The 22,241-nt window shown below is 40.6% G+C and overlaps 1 protein-coding gene across 4 annotated transcripts in view; it reads right to left on the reverse strand.

Annotated features, from left to right (window-relative positions):
• Positions 1–22,241, reverse strand: part of ubr3 (ubiquitin protein ligase E3 component n-recognin 3) — a 325,538-nt gene that overhangs the window by 85,990 nt on the left and 217,307 nt on the right. For all 4 annotated transcript variants that reach the window (XM_078228378.1, XM_078228377.1, XM_078228376.1 and 1 more), the window contains one exon: positions 22,033–22,118. In XM_078228378.1, coding sequence (XP_078084504.1) covers positions 22,033–22,118 — 86 coding nt within the window. The remainder of the gene's footprint in view (positions 1–22,032; positions 22,119–22,241) is intronic.

Consider the following 22,241-nt stretch of genomic DNA (forward strand, 5'->3'; position numbering starts at 1 on the left):
AAATCTTCACACCAGCATGTAGAATGACACCCGTTTTTGGAATGTTAAACTGGACAGATTTTCTGCTGTTGCAGAAGCAAACAGAAACCAAGACATTTTTGCTGTCTTCTTATTGTAGAGTATGGGTCGACTCACATCATTTCCTCACCTTGCATGCTTGATGCAGAAATAGAGTACATCAAAGTTATCCTACAGGACAACAGTAATGCTGATGAGATCATTGTTCACTGTCTACCACACAAACTTGCAAATCGGCCAAAGGCTGCCACTTTTGGACCTGAAAGGTGCCTAATCTACCTCCAATTACCCTGGAAAAGCAAAGTTTCTCAAAAGTTTGAACAGGTTAAGCAAGCCATTTTATGCTGCTACTATGTAGTGGCCATTAGAGTGTTTTGTTTCCACCAACAGGATGTTGCCATCAGTCCAAAATGGCATTCTGCATACCACCCAATTGAGTAACATGAAATTCAGTGCCGGTGTGATGCCAGGTACATAGGCCATACTTCTCAGCAATTGGCTGATTGAATTAAACAGCATGTTCCTTCAATTGTTCGTAATAGGCAGAATACAGACCATACTCAACCAGTTTGCACTTGCCAAACCCAAAACTAAATGTTTTCTGTTAAAATGGGATTCTGCAAATGGGCAGCACTTGCTGAAAACTCTGGCATGCACTAATAGCTACACTAATAACCAATTTAGGATAATCAGTTGAGCTCATAACATGGCTCATTTACACTTGCTAGAAATGACATAAATTCATGTGGAGGGGCCCATTCTCTGCAAGCGTAAAGGATATGTTCAAGCCTGTGCTTTTTTAAATTGCTTGGGGAGACCATAGCTCTCCATTGCTTTCTCCTTGACAACACCGTAGCCAATAGAGCTGACTTGCCAACCAACTGACAATCCTTTTCTTCCATAGAAAAAATTGTTGTGACCATTTGAAATTTGGTATTCTCATGCTTGTCCTGATGAGTGCAAGATGAAAACTTTGGCAACCTGTCTCTCTTTTCAGCAATTTCCAAGTTCTATACTACCAAGAGGCTGCTCTCATTGTACGTTATTATAACTTTACCCAAATCTTGTCAATAAATATAAGATTTATTTTCAGTTTTAAAATTAACAGCTAAGGGTTCCTCAATGGCTTATCAAGGTCATCCAATAAGTTGTCCAGCCTTATAGACCAGGAAAGTCTCAAGTTCAATCAACTGATTGTGTCGAGTCAGCTGATCTCAATTTGGGTTGAAATGGATTGTTACATTTAGTCTCAGAATCCCTGGACTAGTAAAGGAAAAACAGACAACATTTCCATTCCTGATTCAATGCACATCTGTGGACGTAGCAATATGGAGGCTGCAGCATCTCTAGTCCATGCTGTGATGAGCCAAATGGTCTTTTATAATCCTTTACCAGCAGTCATATCATCAGGGCTCAAGTGTGAACAATGCTCGCTTAAGTGACCTGGCATCCATGGGAACATACCCGAAAAAATGAAGTCACTGCTTTTAGGAAAGAAGGCACAAAATAGTCCGGGAAAATTAGAATGGAAAATTAATGCCACATTTTCTTTTTGTAAAATGATAGTATCTCTAATTACTACTAGTTTTATGTAACAAAAACAACATTCTTTGTGTACAAAAATATAATGTTCATGTTCTGAACATAATATTTCATTTATATTCTATCCAACACTTATACTAGACCACGTATTTAAACATCAAAATTAATTAAAACTGATTTCACTTAAGTGTTCAAGAGATTTCTTTCACATATTCTGTATCCCAGGAGTAGAAAACTGCTGTTTAAAAAGGACTGTTGCCAAATCATTTCATCCTCATTTACTCTGCATTCAGGAAGCAGGTGACAGCAATCAATTGCAGTGCAATCTCGATCTTCAATTATTTTAAAAACTACAGGAGATAATTACAAGCCTGAGGCACTAGCAGTCAGCTGACTACTATACAACTCTGCTGTCAAAAGAATGAGTATAATGGTAGCCAATTATTTTGATATTGAGGAGAAAATAACATTTGGCTTAATGTTCCCCAAGTAAAATAGGCTGTTCAGCGAGCCAGGCCCTCCAATTCATTTAAAAGAAATGCAATATACCCTGCAGAGTTTTGATAAAAAGCCATGTTTTACATGTACCATCTTTTCAAAAGTGTCAATCAAGGGCATGACGTTTATTCTAAATTCTCATGCAAGGTTTGTTGGCCCAGAAAAATAATAGCTATCAAACACAATTACAGCTAAGTGATATTTTTCATTCACAAGCTTAGCTGTCTTCATAGAATCCCTACAATGCAGAAGGAGGCCATCGAGCCTGCACCAACAACAATCCCACCCAACCCCTATCCTCGTAACCCCACGTATTTACCCTGCTAATCCCCCTAACCTACACATCTTGGGACACTAAGGGGCAATTTAGCATGGCCAATCAACCTAACCCACACATCTTTGGACTTCTTTGAAACTATTCGTCACTGTTTCAATGTAAATCACGATACATTTCAATAGACAATATTACAAAAGTACATGTTAAAGACACATGAAGCCAAAGTAATTTTATACATCCAGGCTGCAGGGTTGGACAGTGGACAAATTCACTGGCCTGATCTCCTTTATCTTCCTCTAATCCCCCCACTGCACTGCTAAACCCACACCAGCAACCCAACACCACTCAAAAAGCCAAACAGACTCATTTGCTCTTTATTATTTACTAATCTGATAAAAACATCTGTCTTGTTTTTCTCCGAAAACAGATCAAAGTCACCCGTATAAATCACAAATGGTTTAAATTAAGAAAAAAAGCAGTATAAGAATAAAGGCAAGTTATTGCGGATGCTGGAAACTAAAACAGAAAATGCTGCAAAATCTCAGCAGGTCTGACCTGCTGAGATTTGTGGGGAGATCTGTGGGGAGAGAACAGAGCTAACCTTTCAAGTCTGGGGGATTCTTCAGGCTCAACCTTACAGAAAAAATTGTTAGTGCCAAATGAGCGAGAAAACAGAAGAGTTTCAGACCTGCTTTTTGGGGGAGTTTGAAAATGTAATCTTATGACACTGTCACTTCTTGGGACAGAAATGTGATTTTCACCAGTAAGGGAGAGGAGGGGGGTGGGGGGAGAGCCTAAACTGGCTCCTGACACCCCCCTCCCCGCCACACACACACAACCACCACCTCACCATCGGTGGCAATGTAATGTCCCCTCCCCCCTCCATGGCAGCACAGGTCGCCTGTATCAGGGACTCTCTTGTTGGGCCCCCCGTCACAACCCCCTCCGTGACCCACCCTGCACTCCACCCCGGGGGCTTCAATGGCCTCCGATCTCCCCAGCGAGGCCAACATGTCTGGTCTCCACTGGTGGAGGCCAGTTGTGTTCCTTTCCAGTGTGAGGTCTGACCAGCAAGGAGATAAGTACAAGTGGGTCCGGACGATGCCGCGATGCCATCTTGGACTCACTAATGACATGCAAAACAGATCATTACTATTTAAATCGGCTTTGCACCCAGAAAGTATGCAAAGCTGATCTTGCCGGCAAAACAGAGCTGGTACGATCGCGTGCGACAAGAAACTGGGATCTTACCAACTCACCGCACCAATTGACCAAAGCGCGAGCCAGTAAGATCTTTGTCACAGCTAAAGAGAGCTTTCGCTCTAAATTTTTATTGTACTTGGGAGGGTGGTACTAAATGATGATTTTAAAAGAGTGGTGGAACAAGGCAAGATGCTCGGAGGAGAATTTGCCAGAATAGAAAGGGATCAAGTGAAGGTGTAATCTTGTGATAGCACCATACTACCACCATAATGGTCTTCATGGGTAAGATGCAGCCAGGCAAAGAAGCTTCATTAAGGGGAAAGGTGTGATCACACCACAGCCAGGTTTCCATTAGGGCCATGATATTGATGTAATTATCCACAATAAGCTCATAGATGGCAAAGGCTTTGTTCACAAGTAAAGGAATCTCTGGAGGGAGATGCTCAGAAGGGTGGTGGGAACAGGTCTTGTAGAGTCCATAGAGTCAGCAACAGTGAGGGTGACTTGGACAAGAAGATGATTGGGAAGGTTAAAGCCTAGCGGATGCACTGGGTGGGAAGGTCAATGAGAGTGGGATGGAATAATTGGATTGCTACTTGCCAGCGTTGAGTGCCTCCATGAGCCCACCAGAAGATATCAAAAAGGCACAGAGGGAAGCTATACCCATATGAGATTCAGTGACTTGGCACTTTTTAAACCAGAATAATGAACAGAAAACTTTTCTATGAATTGTTTTGGCTGCTGGAGTCAGCCCATGTTCCACAAAATTGTTTCTTCCAAAAAGCATAGAGACCACAATATCAGCTCCTGTTTCAGAAATGAATTGAGCGAATTTATTGAATAACAGCTGAACAAACATACAACAGTAATACACATAGAATCGTTGAAGTTTACAAAAGACAGATGGGGCCATATAGCCATTGTGGCCCTGCTAGTTATATGCTACAGCAATTCAATCAAAATTAATCCCCCTGCCCCTACCCTCTCCTTAATGAGATTTCTTCTAACCTTTTTCCCCAAATCTCCTGATAACAATTTTAAATTGTTGACCCCTCATCATCGACTCCCAACACTTCGCTATTCAATCTAACAATATCATTTATAATTTTAAAAACCTTGATTAGATGTGTTAGCCTTCTCACCTATTATCTTAAGTCACTCCTCATGACAATAATTTATTATCTCCAGTATTATCTCAGTGATAAGACAGGGAACTGAAGGCCAGTTACTCTGACAACAGCAAAAGGACAATTGCTAGAATCTATCATTAAGGACACAAGATGAAAAGGCTGTTCTATGAGAAAAGATTTGAGTGGAATGGCTCTATATTCTCGTGAATTTAGAATGAATGAGAGGCATCTAGATGAAGCAATTAAGGCTCTGCCGGCTTTACAGGAAGATATTGAGAGGCTCTTTCCTCTGGATGGAGAGTCCAGAAAGAGGGTGTTATGATATAAAGATAAAGAACCAACCATTCAGGATTTTGGTGAGAGATTCCTTGACTCAGAACATCCAAATCATTACATTTCTCTAATGCTGAGAGTGGTGGATGCTCAGTCATCAAGTATATTCAAGTCAGAGATAAATAGATTCTTGGGCACTAAGGGAATCAAGAGATATGGGGCTATGGCAGTTAAATGAGGTTGATGTAAAAGTTGAGCTAAGATCTTACTGAATGACAGAACAGGCACGAGGGGCCATATGGTCTGCTCCTTATATTTCTGATCTTTTTCTGTAATGGCACCTAGAGAAACATAATATGATTAGACAGAATCAGCATGTTTATGAAAGGAAAATAGCAGTGTAAATAAGGAGGAATCAGAAGGTGTGGGGTATTTGGATTTTCAAAAGGCATTCAATAACATGCCACACAAGAGGTTGTTACACAAGGCAAGGGCTCATGGGACTGGGCTGACATTAACACGGAGTGAGGGTTGATTAATGAACAGAAAAGAGAAGAATAAATGGGACATTTTTGGATTGGCAGATTTTAACTAGTGAGGTTCTGCAATGATCAGTGCTTGGGCCTCAGCTATTTACGTCCCACATCAATGACTTAAATAAGTGGACTGTGTGTAACATATCCAACTTTACTAATACAAAGTAGATAGGAAATGTAGAGGACACAAAGGAATATTGACAGGTTAGGTGAGTAAGCAAGAGTTGCTAGGTGGAGTATAATGTGAGGAAATGTGAAGTTATCTATTTGATAGGTATCATAGCATCTGGGTGTCCTTGTATATGAATCACAATGAACATGCAGGTGCAACAAGCAATAAGGAAATCAAATTGTACATTAGCCTTTACTGAAAGGGGGTTGGAGTTTAGCAGCAAGGAAGTTTTGTAGCAATTATATGAAACAACCCGTGGATGACTGAGCACAGTTTTGGCCTTACCTATATACTTGCATTAGAAGGAATGCAACAATGGTTCACTTGATTGATTCCTAGGATGATAGAGTTCTCCTTTGAGGAGAGATCAAGTAGAACATTATCTGGAGTTTAGAAGAATGAGAGGTGACCTCAGTGAAATGTATATTAAAAGGTGTTTCCCCTGTTAAAAGATGCTGTTTCCCATGACTGAAGAGTCCAGAGCTAGATGTCACAGTCTCTGAACAAAGGGTCAACCATTCAAGACTGAAGCCCATGCAATAAGAGAGGCAGTATTGGCATGGGTACAAAATTGCTAAGGATTAGAAACCAGAATTGTGGTGAATGGCTATCCAACTGGAAGGAGGCATACAATACTATCCATCAAGGTTATTACTAATACCACTATACATTGCTATACATTAATGTCATGGACTAGGGAGGGGTACTGGAAACACTTTTGGAATTTGAAGATGAGGGGAAAAAATACTTGGCGGAGTTACTAATGAGGAAGACAGTAACAGACTTCAAGGGAACAGACAGATTTACAGAATGGGAAGGCAGATAGAAACAATATATACTATTTGATACAATTTTAAATGGGGATCAGGTAAAGAAAGACCTGGGTTTGTGCTTGAATCTTTGAAGGTGGTCGGAGAGGTCAACAAAGCGGTTTATAAAGCAACATGGGATCCTAGACCCTACAAAAATAGGCAATGAGTACAAAAATCAGGAAGTTATTATAATAAACCTATATAGAACACCAAGGACGGGATTTTACGGCTTCACTTGTCCCAAAACCGTAAAATCCTGCCAGAGGTCACTGGACCTTTTCATGGTCCGCCCCTCACCCGCTCCGATTCCCGTGGTGGGTGGGACAGTCAAATTCTGGCCTAAATCTGTCCCGAGGTATTGTCTCCAAAGGATGTGAAACTTTTGGAGAGTCTACCTCCTTCCAGTCAGTGCCATGTGGATGATCCACCCTTGCCTCCTCCTGAGGTTCCCAGTATCACAGATGTCTGTCTTCAGCCATTTAAATTCACTCCATGGGATATGAAGAAACAGATGATGGTACTGAACACAGCAATGGTTATAACAAATCTGAAAGTAGTACTGACGACTTGTGCACAAGAGCAAGCCCAATGCCCAATTTAAGATGTTTAAGTACAGCTACAACGCTGGCATCTACCTGACAAAACAGAGAATCATTCAGGTATGTTCGACACAAAAAGCAGGACAAATTCAATATGGCCAATTACAATCCAACCAGTCTACTCGCAATCACCTGCAAAGTGATGGAAGGTGTTGTCGACAGCACTATCAAGCAACACTTACCCAGCAATAACCTGCTTGCCAATGCTTAGCTTGAGTTTTGCAAGGGCCATTCAGCTCCTAACCTCAGTACAGCCTTGGTCCAAATATGGACAAGAACTAAATTCAACCTAAGGTGAGAATAATTGCCCTTGGCATCAGAGCAGCATTTGACCGAGTACGGCAGCAAGGAGCCCCCCCCCCCCCCCCCCCCCCCACTCTATATTGTAAGATTAGAACTGGGATGATTGCCCAGTGCTCTGTCCCATTACAACTCCTCAGATACTGACACAGTCCATGTCTTTATGCAGCAAGACCTGGGCAACATTCAGGCTTGGACTGTAAGTGTCAAGGATATTTCATGCCACATGCAAGGGCCATCTCCAACAAGAATCTAACCATTTCTCCTTGACATTCATGGCATTGCCATCGCTGAATACTGCATCATCCACTGACCAGAAACTGAACTGGACGAGCCATATAAATCTTATGACTACAAGAGCATATCAGAGGGTGGGAATTCTGTGACAAGTAACTCACCTCCTGACCCCCCCCCAAAGCATGTCCACCATCTATAAACTACATGTCAAGAATGTGATGGAATGCTCTCCACTTGCTTGCACAACTGAGGCTCCAACAACATACAAGAAGCTGATCATAATCCAGAACGAAGCAGCTTGGTACCCCATACACCACCTTGAAACATTCACTCCCTCCACCACTGACGCACAGTGCAGCAACTCACCAAGGCTCTTTTAAAAGCACCTTCCAAACTCATGACCTCTATCACAAGGGCAGCACGCACATTGGAAAATCACCACATACAAATTCCCCTCCAAGCCACAAAGCATCCTGACTTGGAAGTATATCGCTGTCCCTTCACTGTAATTGGGTCAAAATCCTGAAACTACCTTCCTAACAGCACTGTAAGCATACCATTGCCAGATGGACTGCAGCGATTCAGGAAGGCAGCTCACCGCCACCTTCTCAAGAACAATTTGGGATGAGCAACAAATGCTGGCCTTGCCAGTAACGTTCATATACATGGAAGAACAAAAAAATCCATAACTGTTGTAATATCCCTTTAAAAGATAGAAGCAAGACATCACCAGAAGTGTGCCATGCAATCTAGTTTTACATTCACCTTTGGTTGAGCAGGGCACATACAAATTCAGCCTAGCAGCAATAGGTATAGCATGGTGAACAGTCTCAGATTATGCTACATGGCATGAGACAACCTTTGACATTTTGGTCAGACCCCAACAAAGCCACAACATCAGAGAGAGAGTTGAAACCACAGCCTGGTGACTGCACAGAGGAGCTTTGAATACGTAGTGCAGATATAGGCCAAGATTCTCCCAAAGCAAAACTAAATGTCCAATAGGTGGGAAAATAGGAGTATTTCCCAGCCATTTTTTTGGGCGTATTTACCAGAACGAATCTCCGACATTGAGCATCGCAGAGTGCCTCAGCATGATTCTGGTAAGTAGGGGTGGGGCCTACTCCCGCCTGAGAGGCTGACAGCATCGTGCTGAGCGGGCCACTGTGCATGTGCCGATCTGTCAGTGTAGAGATCTGCGCCTGCGCAGTGGCCCTCCCCCATCGCAGGCTGGCTCCGCAACCTGAAGACCACCCCCCCCTCCCCCCATGCCCCTCCACCCCCAATCGCCTCCTACTGCCCTCTCCCACCGATCCCGATTGCAAAGTGGCAGCGGTTTTCTCCCCCAACCAATTGCCCCCCAATAGCCCCTCCCCCAGTGTGCCCTGTCACCACATCCCAGTCTGCTTGGCACTGCCAGGTACCCAGTGGGCAGTGCCAGTTTGCCCTTTGGGTAGTGCCAGGGTGCCAGAGTGGCACCGCCCAAGAGGCACCTCTCTTGCCTCCGAATTCCCGGGGGGGCCTCAATGGCCTCTTCCCCCAGCAGTAGGGTCAGAATGCCTTTCCCCATTAGTGGAGAGCAGTCGTGAATCTCTCCTGGAGGGAACCATTCCTGGCGGGAGGTGGGGTTGGGGGTAGGGGGGAGGTAGGGTACGATGCTAGTGGGCCCAGAGAATACTGTCCCCGGGCCCACTAATCATATGGAAATGGAGATTTCAATATGATAATCTGCGTGGATAATCGGCACAGGTTACACTAATAAAAAGTGCTTGGTCACGAACCTCGCGAAAGGTCTTCCAGCCTGCTGTGCTGCTTGAGCAGCGCAGCAGGTCAGTAGAATCCTGGCCATAGTGTTCAACTAATATGCAGGTAAGCAGACCAATCCCTCATGGTGATACTGCAGTGCATAGTCTATCATTTTGATGAGTGAGACAGTGCGTTGAGAAGACTAGCACCAGGTTAGCTCAGTCAGGAAAGGTGAGTGACCAGGCTATGGATTGGATCGACAGTGAGTGAGGGAGGGAGAGTTCAACAAAATTGGCAGTTTCAAGAGAGCTACAACATTATACATGCAGAACACAAGTCCATCAACTGATCTGCAACATTTTGTGCAGCACAAACGCCAGCAGCTATAAGAAACAGCAGAAGATTTCACACTACAGAACCTGTGGAAAGTCATCATTGAAGAATGCCAAATTCAATTCCGCATTTCCAGAAACAAGCAAGACCATTTTAGCCTCATGAGGTGAGCTAGGCAAATCCCAAGGAGTCATTTTTTCAACCTGATATTTTTAGCAACTTCATTCCTCACACTTGGGGAAGACCCGTGAGGCAGTCTAATGGCCAGATGTTAATAATGACATTGAAGTCGTTGTCAAGAAGTGCAGGACATGTCAAGACGTTATGCTTGGTAAACACAAAGAACCACTCATTCCACATGAAATTCCTTTCCATCCTTGGTCCAAAATTGCATCTGGCCTCCTTCATGTCCTTGGCACTGATTTCATTATTATTGCCAACTACTTTACCAAGTATCCCAATATTCAACAATTCCGCAATACCTTAAGCATAACTGTCACACACACGCTTAGTGCTATTTTCAGTTTATTTGGTGTGCCTTGAGAGATTATTACAAATAATGGTCTGCAATTTATTGGTAAGCCATTCCAAGATGGGAGAGAAGTTGAATATCACTCAGATTACTACTTCTCCTAATTACGCTAATGCCCAGGCTAAATGAATAATTCACATGGTGAAATCCTTAATTTTCAAAAGTAGACAGAACAAACAGGATCCACACTTTGCAATTTTACATCACTCATAGTGACACCTTTAAATGCAGTTATTCCACTGGTGGCAGAGCTCATATTATGCAGACCAGTGCACACCAATTTATTTACTCTTACCTATTCTACTCTCTCAGAAACTGGAGGGTCACATTTAAAACTACGAGAGAAGATGGCCAAGGTGCATGATAAAAATGCAAGTACAGAATTGCCACATTTACTGTTGCGACAAGTTCACACCCAGAATCCCACAAATGACATGTGGCAACTAGCTGATATGACCAGAATTTGTTCAGAACCAAGATCTTATGAACTCATCACATGCAAAGGTGTGATGGTGAGGCATAACCAAGGACAAATCAAATCCATTCCAGTTCCTCAAACACCATGCAGCCCCATCGCATCGATGACTAGATCCCAAATACAACCAGGTGCAAAATCCAAGAATGATAATCCCTTAGATTAATGAGAGCAATTAATGATGAAACCTCCTGAAGAGAAAATGCTGGAAAATCTCAGCAGGTCTGGCAGCATCTGTAAGGAGAGAAAAGAGCTGACATTTCGAGTTCAGATGATCCTTGTCAAACTTTGACAAAGGGTCATCTGGACTTGAAACGTCAGCTCTTTTCTCTCCTTACAGATGCTGCCAGACCTGCTGAGATTTTCCAGCATTTTCTCTTTTGGTTTCAGATTCCAGCACCCGCAGTAATTTACTGTTATCCAATGAAGCCTCCCGACAAGATTATCGTAACAAGATCTGGGTTTATCAGCATTTTACCTCCATGCTTTAGTTTATACGCTTACAAAATGGTAATTAAGCATGAACATGTATTGTAAATAGTTATATTTCTTTGGAAGAGGGGAAAGTATCTTTAAAAAGGGAGATGTTGCAATATGTCTTTAAGGGATATGAGCATGTAACAAGAAGTAATATGATCCATGTTTAGTTTCACTTTTGCTTGAGCAGAGCACATACACACACAAGCACAGCTCTGCTGATGTCAACAAGCTTTTTGTCCAGGTGTATCTATTTCATGTGTCTAGTCTCAATAAATGAACCTGCAATTGTTTCATAATCCCTTATGAGTGATTGGTTCCTTTATATCATTATAAAAGCATGAAAATAAGAAGGTTTTAGGACAACTTCATCAATAAAAGGATCTTGTGTATCGAGTGGAAGAAAAAAGAACAAATGTGTGCATTCTCCAGGACAGAGGCATGCCACATATAGTGTTATGATCAAGTGAGGAGAGGTGGAATAGTTCCCCTCTTTTCCCACTCGTCTGACCACAACAGTTTTTTTTAAGGATATGCGTGCCAATTCAATGAGTGTTTAACTATTTACATGTTGTGACTGTAAATGACAAAAAAAAAGAGGATTTCCAAAGGAAATTGAAGTTAACCCAGTCAAAGTAAAATAATTAAAACACTCCAACTTACATGCACAGAAGCACTCAGGTTCACACACAAAGTGGAGGGGAGGATAGATAAGTGACATTTTAACGTTCAATAAAGATTACAGTTATACAGATCTCAGGTTGAGGTCTGGGATAGATCCAAGCTAAGCTTGGTGATCCCCCAGGGTTCAGAGTCAAGGCGGTTTAAAGATGTTGGTGGTCGATCTGCCTTTTCTTCTGGAGCCGGCAGCTGCCATGGTGATTTTAAAAATATCTCTGCCTGCAGTGCTTGGATACTTAAAGAGAAAGACAGAGAGAGAGGGAAGCCCACATGAGGGTCGAGCCGCCTATGTCTTTTCTGCTTTTGTCTGTGACCTAGAGAAAACAGTTTCTTTAAACACAAAGTTCAAACACAGACACAGCTGGCTTGTCACATGAACCTTTCTCATCAACTGAGTAGTGATCCAAAAATGATCATGGCTAGTGGGTTTAAAATGTATGATTTCAACTTGATTAGATTATGACTGGGTGAATTCCTCGTTCAGACAGACTCCTTTGTCTGAAGTGATTATGTCTAATACTTGTTCCCCACCCAGTTGAGTCTGATGTCCTGAGTACCTCAGGAGACTTGATTCATTCATATTCTTCTCAGGTTTTTGATGGGTTCCTGCCAACAGGTTGGTTTCACTTAATGCTTATGAAATTTGTTGTGTACAGCGATGCAACTGTTCAGTCATTTTTAAAATTGTGGTTTCAAGTTACTGGAATATTGCCTCAGTTTTTTAAAAATTCAGTCATTTTCAGCCAGTAAATAGACCAAGCAATTTTCATTATAGAGCATGGATTTGCAACAATAGGGATCACGAAAATCTTATATCAGCTGATCAAGCAAGAATGCTTGACTCAAGACTGCTCAAACAGTTGCTCTACTCAGCACTACGCCAGGAAGTCTGAGAACAGAGGGCCCCAAGAAAACATTCAAAGATGATCTCAAAGCCTCCATAATGGTCTATGTTTTAACATTACACATCAGAAACTGATGCTCAATCCCAATCAAAATGGCGATTCTTCATCAAAAATGGTGTAAAGACCTTCCAATCAACAAGGGTAGCCACCAGGAGAGAGCAACAAGACTTGTAAAGAAGACAGCTGTTTTGGCCAACCATCCACCACCATTTCTCTTGCTGACAACCGATGTCCTCACTGTGGAAGAGCCTGCAAGGCCAAGGTGGGGCTCATAAGCCATCTGCAAACTCAAAGCCAACACTGACATTTCACTTAAACCCAGTTATCCACAAAGAAAAATCATTCTTGATATGAGGGACTCCCGATGATGATTGTCTAGTCTACTCAATCTTTCCTTATAGGGTAATCTCATCACAAGAGACTGGTGAACTTTTGTGGATCGAAGTACATTATTCCTTACAAAAGGAGCCGCACCTATCTCTAACCCTACTTGAGCCCATTTGCTGCCAAAACTCTCTCATTACCATCACCTCACGATGTGGCTATTCCACTCCTCTCTCCCTCTAGCCTGCCATTCTCCAGCATCTGAGAACTCAGTTCATCCAAAAATCTACTGCCTGAATCATATACAGCACCAACTCCCAATCATCCAAAGAATTATAAAGAAAATACAGCACAGAAACATTGGTCCAATTAGTCTGTGCTGGTATATATTGTCTACATGACTCTCCCATTCCATCTGCTCAATTTCAGTGTTTTAGCCTATCTTTTTATTATCTTTCTTCTCATGTACTCATCTAATTTCCTTTGGAAAGCATCTAACCTATTTACTTCAATCACTTCCTAGAAAAGTCCCAAATTTAAACCACTCTTTAGTCAGGAAATTTCTCTTTATTTTCCTATTGGATTTACTGGCAATTATCTTGTGTTAATGGTTCATTATTTTTGATTCTCCAATATTCTCCCCATATCTGCACTGTCCAATCCATTCATAATTTAAATAAACCTCCTCTAGGTTACCTCTAAGTCTTCTCTTTTCTAAAGAAAAAAGCCCCAACCTGTTCAATCTTTTCTGATGGTTGTGACCTCTCAGCTTTGGTCACATGCTTGTCAATGTTTTTTGCACTTTCTCCACTTTAATAGCATTGGACTTGAACTATGCATGTACTGTCGTCTGATCAGGGTCCTATGCAAGTTTAACATAATTTCACAACTTTCAAATTCTATATTTCTATAAATAAATGCCAGCTTTACCATTTTTGATTGCTTTGCTGACTGTTGAATCTGCTTTTAATAAATTGTTCACCTGCATCCATCCACAGATCCCTTTGCTCTCCTACCCCATTCAGTTTTAATTATTTTCTGAGGTGTCAACGTTTTTATTTTTCCTACCTTCATTTATACGCATAATCCCACAATTCCAATTTAAAATCTCATCCTTGTGTTTAAACGGCTTTATGGCCTTACCCCTCCTTAAGTATCTTTCTTCACCACTACAAACTTATCCTTTCAAATTTTCTCTTCCCCTATCACTGGCATTTAACCTTTCCCCCTGTCCTTTTACCTCAGCATTTAATGCCACACATTCTACTATCTAGGCCCCAAACTCTCTTCAAAAATTCGACTACTCCTTTCTTTCCTTCAGAAATTCTTCTAATCCCACTGCTGACCAAGCTTTAGGTTGCCACTCCTAACCTCTTCTTTGTGTTCATTGATTGATTTAATTGCATTTCTGTGAAGCATTTGGGACCATTTTCTATGTTGAAGGCACAACACAACTGCAACTTTTTGTTGCTGTGAATGCACTGCGGTATACAATATTAGTTTACTTTTTAATTCCTACTTGATTCAGCAAAATATTAAAATAGGTTAAGGAAATGTCTATTGTGAAATCCAAAATTTCAGAACATGTGTCACCTGATTCAATGAGGAATGCAGGAGAGACTGCCAGGAACAGAACCAGGCATACCTAAAATAGAATGCCAACCTAGTGAAGCTAAACACAGGACTGACTAAATGTATGATAAACAGCAGAAGCAGCATATGTTAGTAAGAATAAAGCAACGAATCAGATCCATAGGGCCCTTACATCTACTAGAAAATGTTTTAGCCCAATAGGTGAAAATGTATTGGCTCAGGTTTTGCAGACTTGAACGAAGTGACGATGCTCACCGCTGATCTTGAAGAAAGCTGCCCTGGGCAACAAATGCCGGCCTTGGTAATGACACACACATCCCATGAATGAATAAAGAAAATAAAAGCTGCCATCAGGCTAAAAATTCAGTCAAACATCTAAGAATGTTATTTACAATATTATTTTCTCCTGACCTATCTTTCTTTAGCCATGTAACTAAATGTGTTTCCCTATTCAGCATCACTATGCTGCAGAACACAGTGCAAAAGAGGACAAAGCTGTATACGGCTGTAAATGTAAACAACTGTAATATGGCAGTATGTCAAATCAGATTTAAAAAGTAAAATTTTGCTGCATCTTCTTGTACAAAGTTATAAATTTTTCATTACCTTTTCAATATACAACTTTTACTTTTTTTTAACCAAAGAAAGTCATTTTATATTTATTCAGACAGTAATGCAAATTAATGCATGTTATGGTTTCTTATTTTTGTTGAATATACAGTATGGAAAACTGAGAGCAAGTGATTTTGCCAGATCCAATATGCTGGAGAAACTATATTCTCATAACAGCAAATGATGAACAGTACTAAACTACTAGTGTAAAATTATTTAATATATTTCACTGGCAACTAATTGAAGTGTTTAAACCAAATCCGAATGGTCACATTCAGCAAACATGTATGCGCACAAATTAAGTATTGGTTGCTATTATAAAAAAGTCCAGTTCCTGATAACTGCATTAATATTGAGTCCACCAACCAACTATCCCTGTCAGACTAGCTCTGTCAGCACCACAGTCAGGTACATCAATCATTGCTAATTTCCAGTTCCCAAGAGCATCTCTTCCTCAGAATGCAATCTACTAAAACAGCACTTGACCCATTTGTTCCCATCTCCTCTCTTGATGCTTGTTCCTGTAATGGCTCACCTGGGACACTGCTTTCTTTTTTCTGCAGTATCTGATCAACAAACTTTACAACATTACCAGTACAGTATGGACTGTTACACTTAATCACAACACAGACACCAATTTCAAGAATGCATCAATAGACCAGCCAAGTAAAGATTAATGGCATTTTGTTAAGGTACCAATTGTGATAGATCAACCTGACCAATGAGGAAATAACAAAGATTATATTTATGTAATATTTAAGCAAACCTGATCAATTTATATTCAGAAAATGTGAAATTTGTCTTTTAAAACCTTGTATGAAATTTACAGCAGGGACCAAAATCAATATCAGGCTTCCCAATATTTAACTGGGATGACAGATAAACAGTCTGATAATTTAGCAACAGTGGAGGGGCCCAGAGGGCCGATTGTAAACTGATTGTTATCGGCGTACAGGTAATAACTAACACTGCACTTTTGGATGATGTCACTGTGGGGCGACATGTAATTGAAAATAGGAGGGGACCAATGATAGATACTTGGGCAACACCAGAGGTAACAGTGCAGAAGTAAGACGACAAGCCATTGCAAGTGATACTCTCATGATTGGGTAAGTAAGAGAATAATCAGGTATGAGCTATCGGACCCAGCTGGATAAAAATAGAGAGGCATTCGAGGAGGATGGTGTGGTCAATCGTGTCATAAGCTGCAGACAGGTCAAGAATGTTGAGAAGGGGTAGCTTTCTTTTGTCACAGTCACATAAGATGTCAGTCCTGACTTCAATAGAAGCCACTTTAGTACTAGATGAAAACATGATAAGAAGAATTCAAACAAAGTTCTGGGAAAATGGGCACAGATTTGGAAGGATGCAACACATTCAATGAGTTAGGAGAGGAAAGGGAGACTAGAGGTGGGGGCAGAGTTTGTAGAACTGTAAGGCCAAGGACATTTTTTTAGAGAGGGGTAACAATGGCAGATTTAAAAGACTGAGTGACAAGAATTAAAGAGGTAGAGCTGATAATATCAATCGGAGTAATCTCACACAATGCCAGCGGAAAGAATAAGGGTACATTGATTAACTAAATCATGGCTGCCAGATGTCTAAATCAAATATTGCGACTCAAGTTCTTTCACTGTGCAGATGTAATGTTCCTTTTAAAATTTAGTTGTTTTGTGCAGTCAATTTTTAAATGCATGGTCCCTTCAAATCATTTTGTACAGCCACACATGTGTGATATATTTCATGGAAGAAGGTCTGTACATTATCTTCCAGGCTGCTATGCAGCCAAAAACCCCTGCAGCTTCTGGGAACATTGCTCAATAGTGACACAGGAAGTATTCAGGAAAGATAGGGAAAGGAAAAAACGATAGGAGGATAAGAAGGACAGTATTGACCATGGATATATCACAGTTCTACAGAGGGACGATGTACTGCAAGGGTGAGGAGGCCAGTATTGATCAAAGATAATATCACAGTTCTACAAAGAGAGGTTTCAAAGACAGAACTTATTTGGACAAAGCCAAGAAAAAGTAAAGCAGTAGTTGTATTTTTAAGTGTTTACTATAGATCTTCAAATGGAAGGCGACAAAAGGGCTGGCCAAAGACGACCTGGTGACGTACATCTAAGGAGTACCTTCAAGAGTGGGACAACGCCATGGGGGAGCGAAAGGGATGGTCAAGGGCCAGTGGCTGAATCTTACTGCTCATAGTTCCTCTGGTTCCATGGGGGACAAGATCTAAGTAATTATGTAGGGAAGCAAATTTGTCAGCAAATTTCAGAGAAATATAAAAACAATAGAGCAGTAAAATTAGAAGACTTCAATTACCCTAAGACAAATGGGGGAAATAAAAGATGGTAAAGTGCACTGAGGGTGAATTCCTAAAATATGTACAGGAGAACTTTTATAATCAATATATTTTTAGCCCAACAAAGAAGGAAGCCACGTTGGATTGAATTCTCACGAATGAAGTGTGCCGTGCATACTTCTGGGCAATGAATTTCAGTGATTTGAGAAAGGTTCTGATTCAGGGAGTCTGAAAACCAAGACTGTCCAGGAAAAGAGCTAATGTGCAATAGTAGAACTTCAAGCAGAGATGTTTTGGTTACAAATCAAGCATATTCACAAAAAGAGGAAAGATAAGGCATTAAAGCTAGAGATCCCCTGATGACAAAGGAAATAAAGGTTAACATAAAACCAGAAAAGGCAGCTCGTGACAAATACAAGGCATAGAATACAGTGGAAAACAAGCAAAACAAGAGTAATACAAAAGCAAAATACTGCAGATGCTGGAAATCTGAAATAAAAACAGAAAATTCTGGAAATACTCAGGAAGTCAGGCAGCGTCTGATAAAAAAAATCATCTCAACTTGAAACATTCGCCTGGATTTTCTTGAAGTCCGCCTTATCCAAAATGGCAACAGGATCCTGGATCTTGAAGTCCCTCCCCCATTTCCAACAGGCCCTATTTTCTCTGTTAGAGAAATGTTTCATACATGTGGGAAACCCAAATCCACTGCCGAGTTCAAACAGGTCCCACTGGAGTAAGGTCCACTTCTTGCAGAATATGACTTACGATTTATAAGAGTAGATGTGAGTACTTGTAAAAGACAAATAAAGAGGCAGGATTCTCCAATCTAATCTGTTCCCATCCCATTGCCAGTGACAATGGAGAAATTGGCACTTAGCCAAAACTCCAACTACAGTGCCATCGGAGAATCCCAGCCAAAGACAAGGTCGGAGGTTTTCAATGAAGGTCTGTGGAACTGTCAGCCTGACGAGTTATTTAAACACCTGCTCTTTAAATTTTGAAGAAAAAAAAATCAGTGCTTGCAGTTATAATAGGTGTTTGTTGACAAAACCCTAAGGCTATCATTGTAGTAATATTACTGTTGACATCTTCCAGGACATCTTCCATGTCAAAGTAAGAGGGGATCTGTAAGTTCTCAGTTTGACTGACAACTTCAAGAAGCTATTAAGGCTTATGAGTGGCCATGGTAGGGCAGGTAGGTTCATGAATGGGCATGAGTGGAAATTGTGAGGGATGAGGGTTTGAAGGCCTAATATTCACCACACAACTGGGACAAAGTGCCAGAACACTTGGATAGGCCTTTTAACCAGTCCAACTCTGCGGCTGAACTGTTTTGGTGGGCAGAAAGATCAACTCCAGCACCCCCACAACCCCAGAATAAAGATCCCATTATTTGAGGCAACGTTTTCCTGAGACAGGTGTGGCAAGTCGGAAATTTTCTGATTCAGAGCACTCACCTCAGGAGTGACAATCTGGGCTGTTAACTATTTCTTTCCTAGGCCCTATCCCTGTAACCCCACGTATTTACCCTGCTAGTCTCCCTGACACTACGGGGCAATGTAGCATGGCCAATCAACCTAATCCTCACATCTTTGGATTGTGGGAAGAAACCGGAGCACCCAGAGAAAACCCACCTGACCTGCTGAGGATATATAGAGTGCAGGGGGAAATTAATACAAGGATATAAGGTCTAACACTGGGTATGAGAAAAGATTAGCAGGCTGGGATTTTGGTATGGGGATAAAATTTCAAATTTTGTGGATGATACAAAAACATGGCAATGTAGTTAGTAATGATGTGGAGATGCTGGATGCTACCAAATAAACCTGTTGGACTTTAACCTGGTGTTGTTAAAACTCTTACAATGTAGTTAGTAAACAGGGAGCAGCATACTTTAGGAGGATAAAGACAGGTTGAAAGGCTGGTGAAGTGTTCAGACATACAAAGTACAATGAATGCACTTTGGGAGAAACAACATGGAATGGTAGTATAATCTAAATTATATTATTTCAAGGGATGTACAAGGGCAGTGGCACTTGAGGGTACATAGTCACAAATTCTTGAATATGGTGGGATGAGTTGTTGAGGCGATTATGAAAGCACGAGGGTTTTCGGTTTCATAAATAGAGACACCAAGTACAAGAACAAGGAAGTTGTGCTATGCCTTTACAAATCACCGATTCAGCTTCAGGACTATTATATGCAATTCAGGGCAGCACACTTTAGGGAGGATGTCAAGGTCCTTTGGATGTTAGAGGTAATTAATCAGGATGATCCAAAGGATGATGGAGTTCAGTTATGTGGAGAGATTGGAGAAGTTGGGATTGTTCCTCTTAGAAAATCTGATGACTTCATAGAATCCTTACAGTGCAGAAGGAGGCCATTCGGCCCATCGAGCTTGCACTGACAACAAACACATCTAGGCCCTATCCCTGTAACCCCACATATTTACCCTGCTAATCTCCCTGACACTACGGGGCAATGTAGCATGGCCAATCAACCTAATCCTCACATCTTTGGACTGTGGGAGGAAACCGGAGCACCCAGAGAAAATCCACACAGACACAGGGAAAATGTGCAAACTCCACACAGACAATCACCTGAGGCCAGAATTGAACCTGGGTCCCTGGCGCTGTGAGGTAGCAGTGCTAACCACTGTGCCATCTGGTCCTTGAATGTTATTCTTGGAGGAAAGCATCTTCGCATATGGTTGGGACAGAGAGACTAGTTAATAACATTACACTATTAAATGAGCATTTAAAAAACAGCTGTATAAAATTAAATAAAATGCAATTTATGCAAGTACAATGCATATATAATTCATGGGTCACTACATGTACTTGACATTCCTGCCATTTGATTCTCTCCAAACTGATGCCTTGAAGATCAGCTAGATCTTGTGTTATTTTCACTTTTGACATCCCCATAACTTGTTAAAGAAATGCCAAAAAGCATAATTTTCAGAATCTGAAAAATCTTACTAAATGGGGTCCAATAAGTGTGCTTGTAAATATTCCATCTTAATTTATTTGATGGTGAAACTTATCCAAGATTATTAGCTTGACTTAATTGTTTTACAGTGACATGAGTAGCACACTAAGCACAATATTTTCAATATATTTAGAACATTCTTGTTACATCTGGAAGACATCCTAAATGGCAATCTGCAAGAAACATTTTCCTAATGGAATGCACACCCAAAGGATGTTTGTTCCATCTTCATGAACTTTGCAACTTCTGTTTCTGAACAAGATTCATGTAAGAATATCTATTTTCACTGAAAAATGAAGTGAAGTGCAGAATTTGATCATAAAACATTGATAAAAATCCTGAAATACAGTGTTCTTTGAGCAGAAGCTATGGTTATATCTTTTATGCATGGAATTTTATTCCAGTTGTATGTTTTTCTTTTGATCTGTTAGCTTAAACTGAAGCTGTTTATTGGTTTTTTGCAGGTTTTATAGACTGGCAATTTTATATGCAAGCTTATCCTCAAATCACATGCATGATAAAACATCAGATTAGATTCTTGTTAGATTCCTGTTACTTAAAGTGAGAGAGAAACTGATTCTAAACTGCAGGGGATGAGAGTGGGTGAAGATATAAAGGTTTGAAAATGTTTTGTGACAAGGAATCATGTACACATTACAGAGCAAAGTGGCAAAATCACTGCAGCGTGAGGGGCCAGAAAATTATAACACCTTTTATGATTTGTAGTGAAATGCAAATGCTTTGAGGTCACTTCAAACTGAAAAATGACATAATTACATACAAAGATTAAAAAACTGACATTTGTATAATTTAATACTGGCTGCAAACCCAACTCCAATAGCTTCTTGATTCCAGTTCTGTTATTTGTGACTGACTGTTGAGAATGAAGCTAGTCTTGTGCAAATGGCCTTTTAAGATTTCTCTGTAATATGTGCACAGCCTTACATCCAAGTTAAACTTACCCAATAAAAATCAATTCCCTGTAAATACCATCTTTACTTTTTGAATTTCTTCTTTGGCAAATAACTGAAGATATTTCATCAAAACGTTTATAGACTTACTTTTGTGCACCCACTTTATTTGCAAACCTCTAGACACAAATGGAATATAAACTGACAAACAGCCAAGACACAAATATAAGTTAGTACCATTCTCACAGCAAGACTCTGAAAGACATTTGTAATGATTGATTCCAAATATTAACATTTTTGGTTGCAAAGTTATTTTTTAGGCGGAGATTCAAACAACACTTCGAAGGGCAGAATTCCATAATTGAAAAGTTGGAATTCTGCCAAAAAGTGGAAACTTCTCATCCTTGAAACTGGCAAGAAAGACTTAGGAACAAAATGATGAGGAATCATCTAATCACACGCAGCACTCAATAAGTACTCTTAGTTTTGGTAAGAAACTAGCATTTAATTAAAAATTGACACAAATATTTAATGTGTGCACTTACTTAAACAGGATCTTTTTGTAGTCGCACTTGCTCCTCCTAAACACAAATTTCCTCCTCGATGAACCAATTCAAGTTCCAAATTTAGCCTGTTCAATTGAAATATAATTTATAAATTGAAATTATTTCACTGTCTTATACTCTTCACTTTACAATTAAAAGATACAAATATATATATTATATATACATCCATACATTCATTTATGAATGAA

This window comes from Mustelus asterias, chromosome 14 (genome assembly GCF_964213995.1).
Source record: "Mustelus asterias chromosome 14, sMusAst1.hap1.1, whole genome shotgun sequence".
In the NCBI taxonomy this organism is placed as follows: Eukaryota; Metazoa; Chordata; class Chondrichthyes; order Carcharhiniformes; family Triakidae; genus Mustelus; species Mustelus asterias.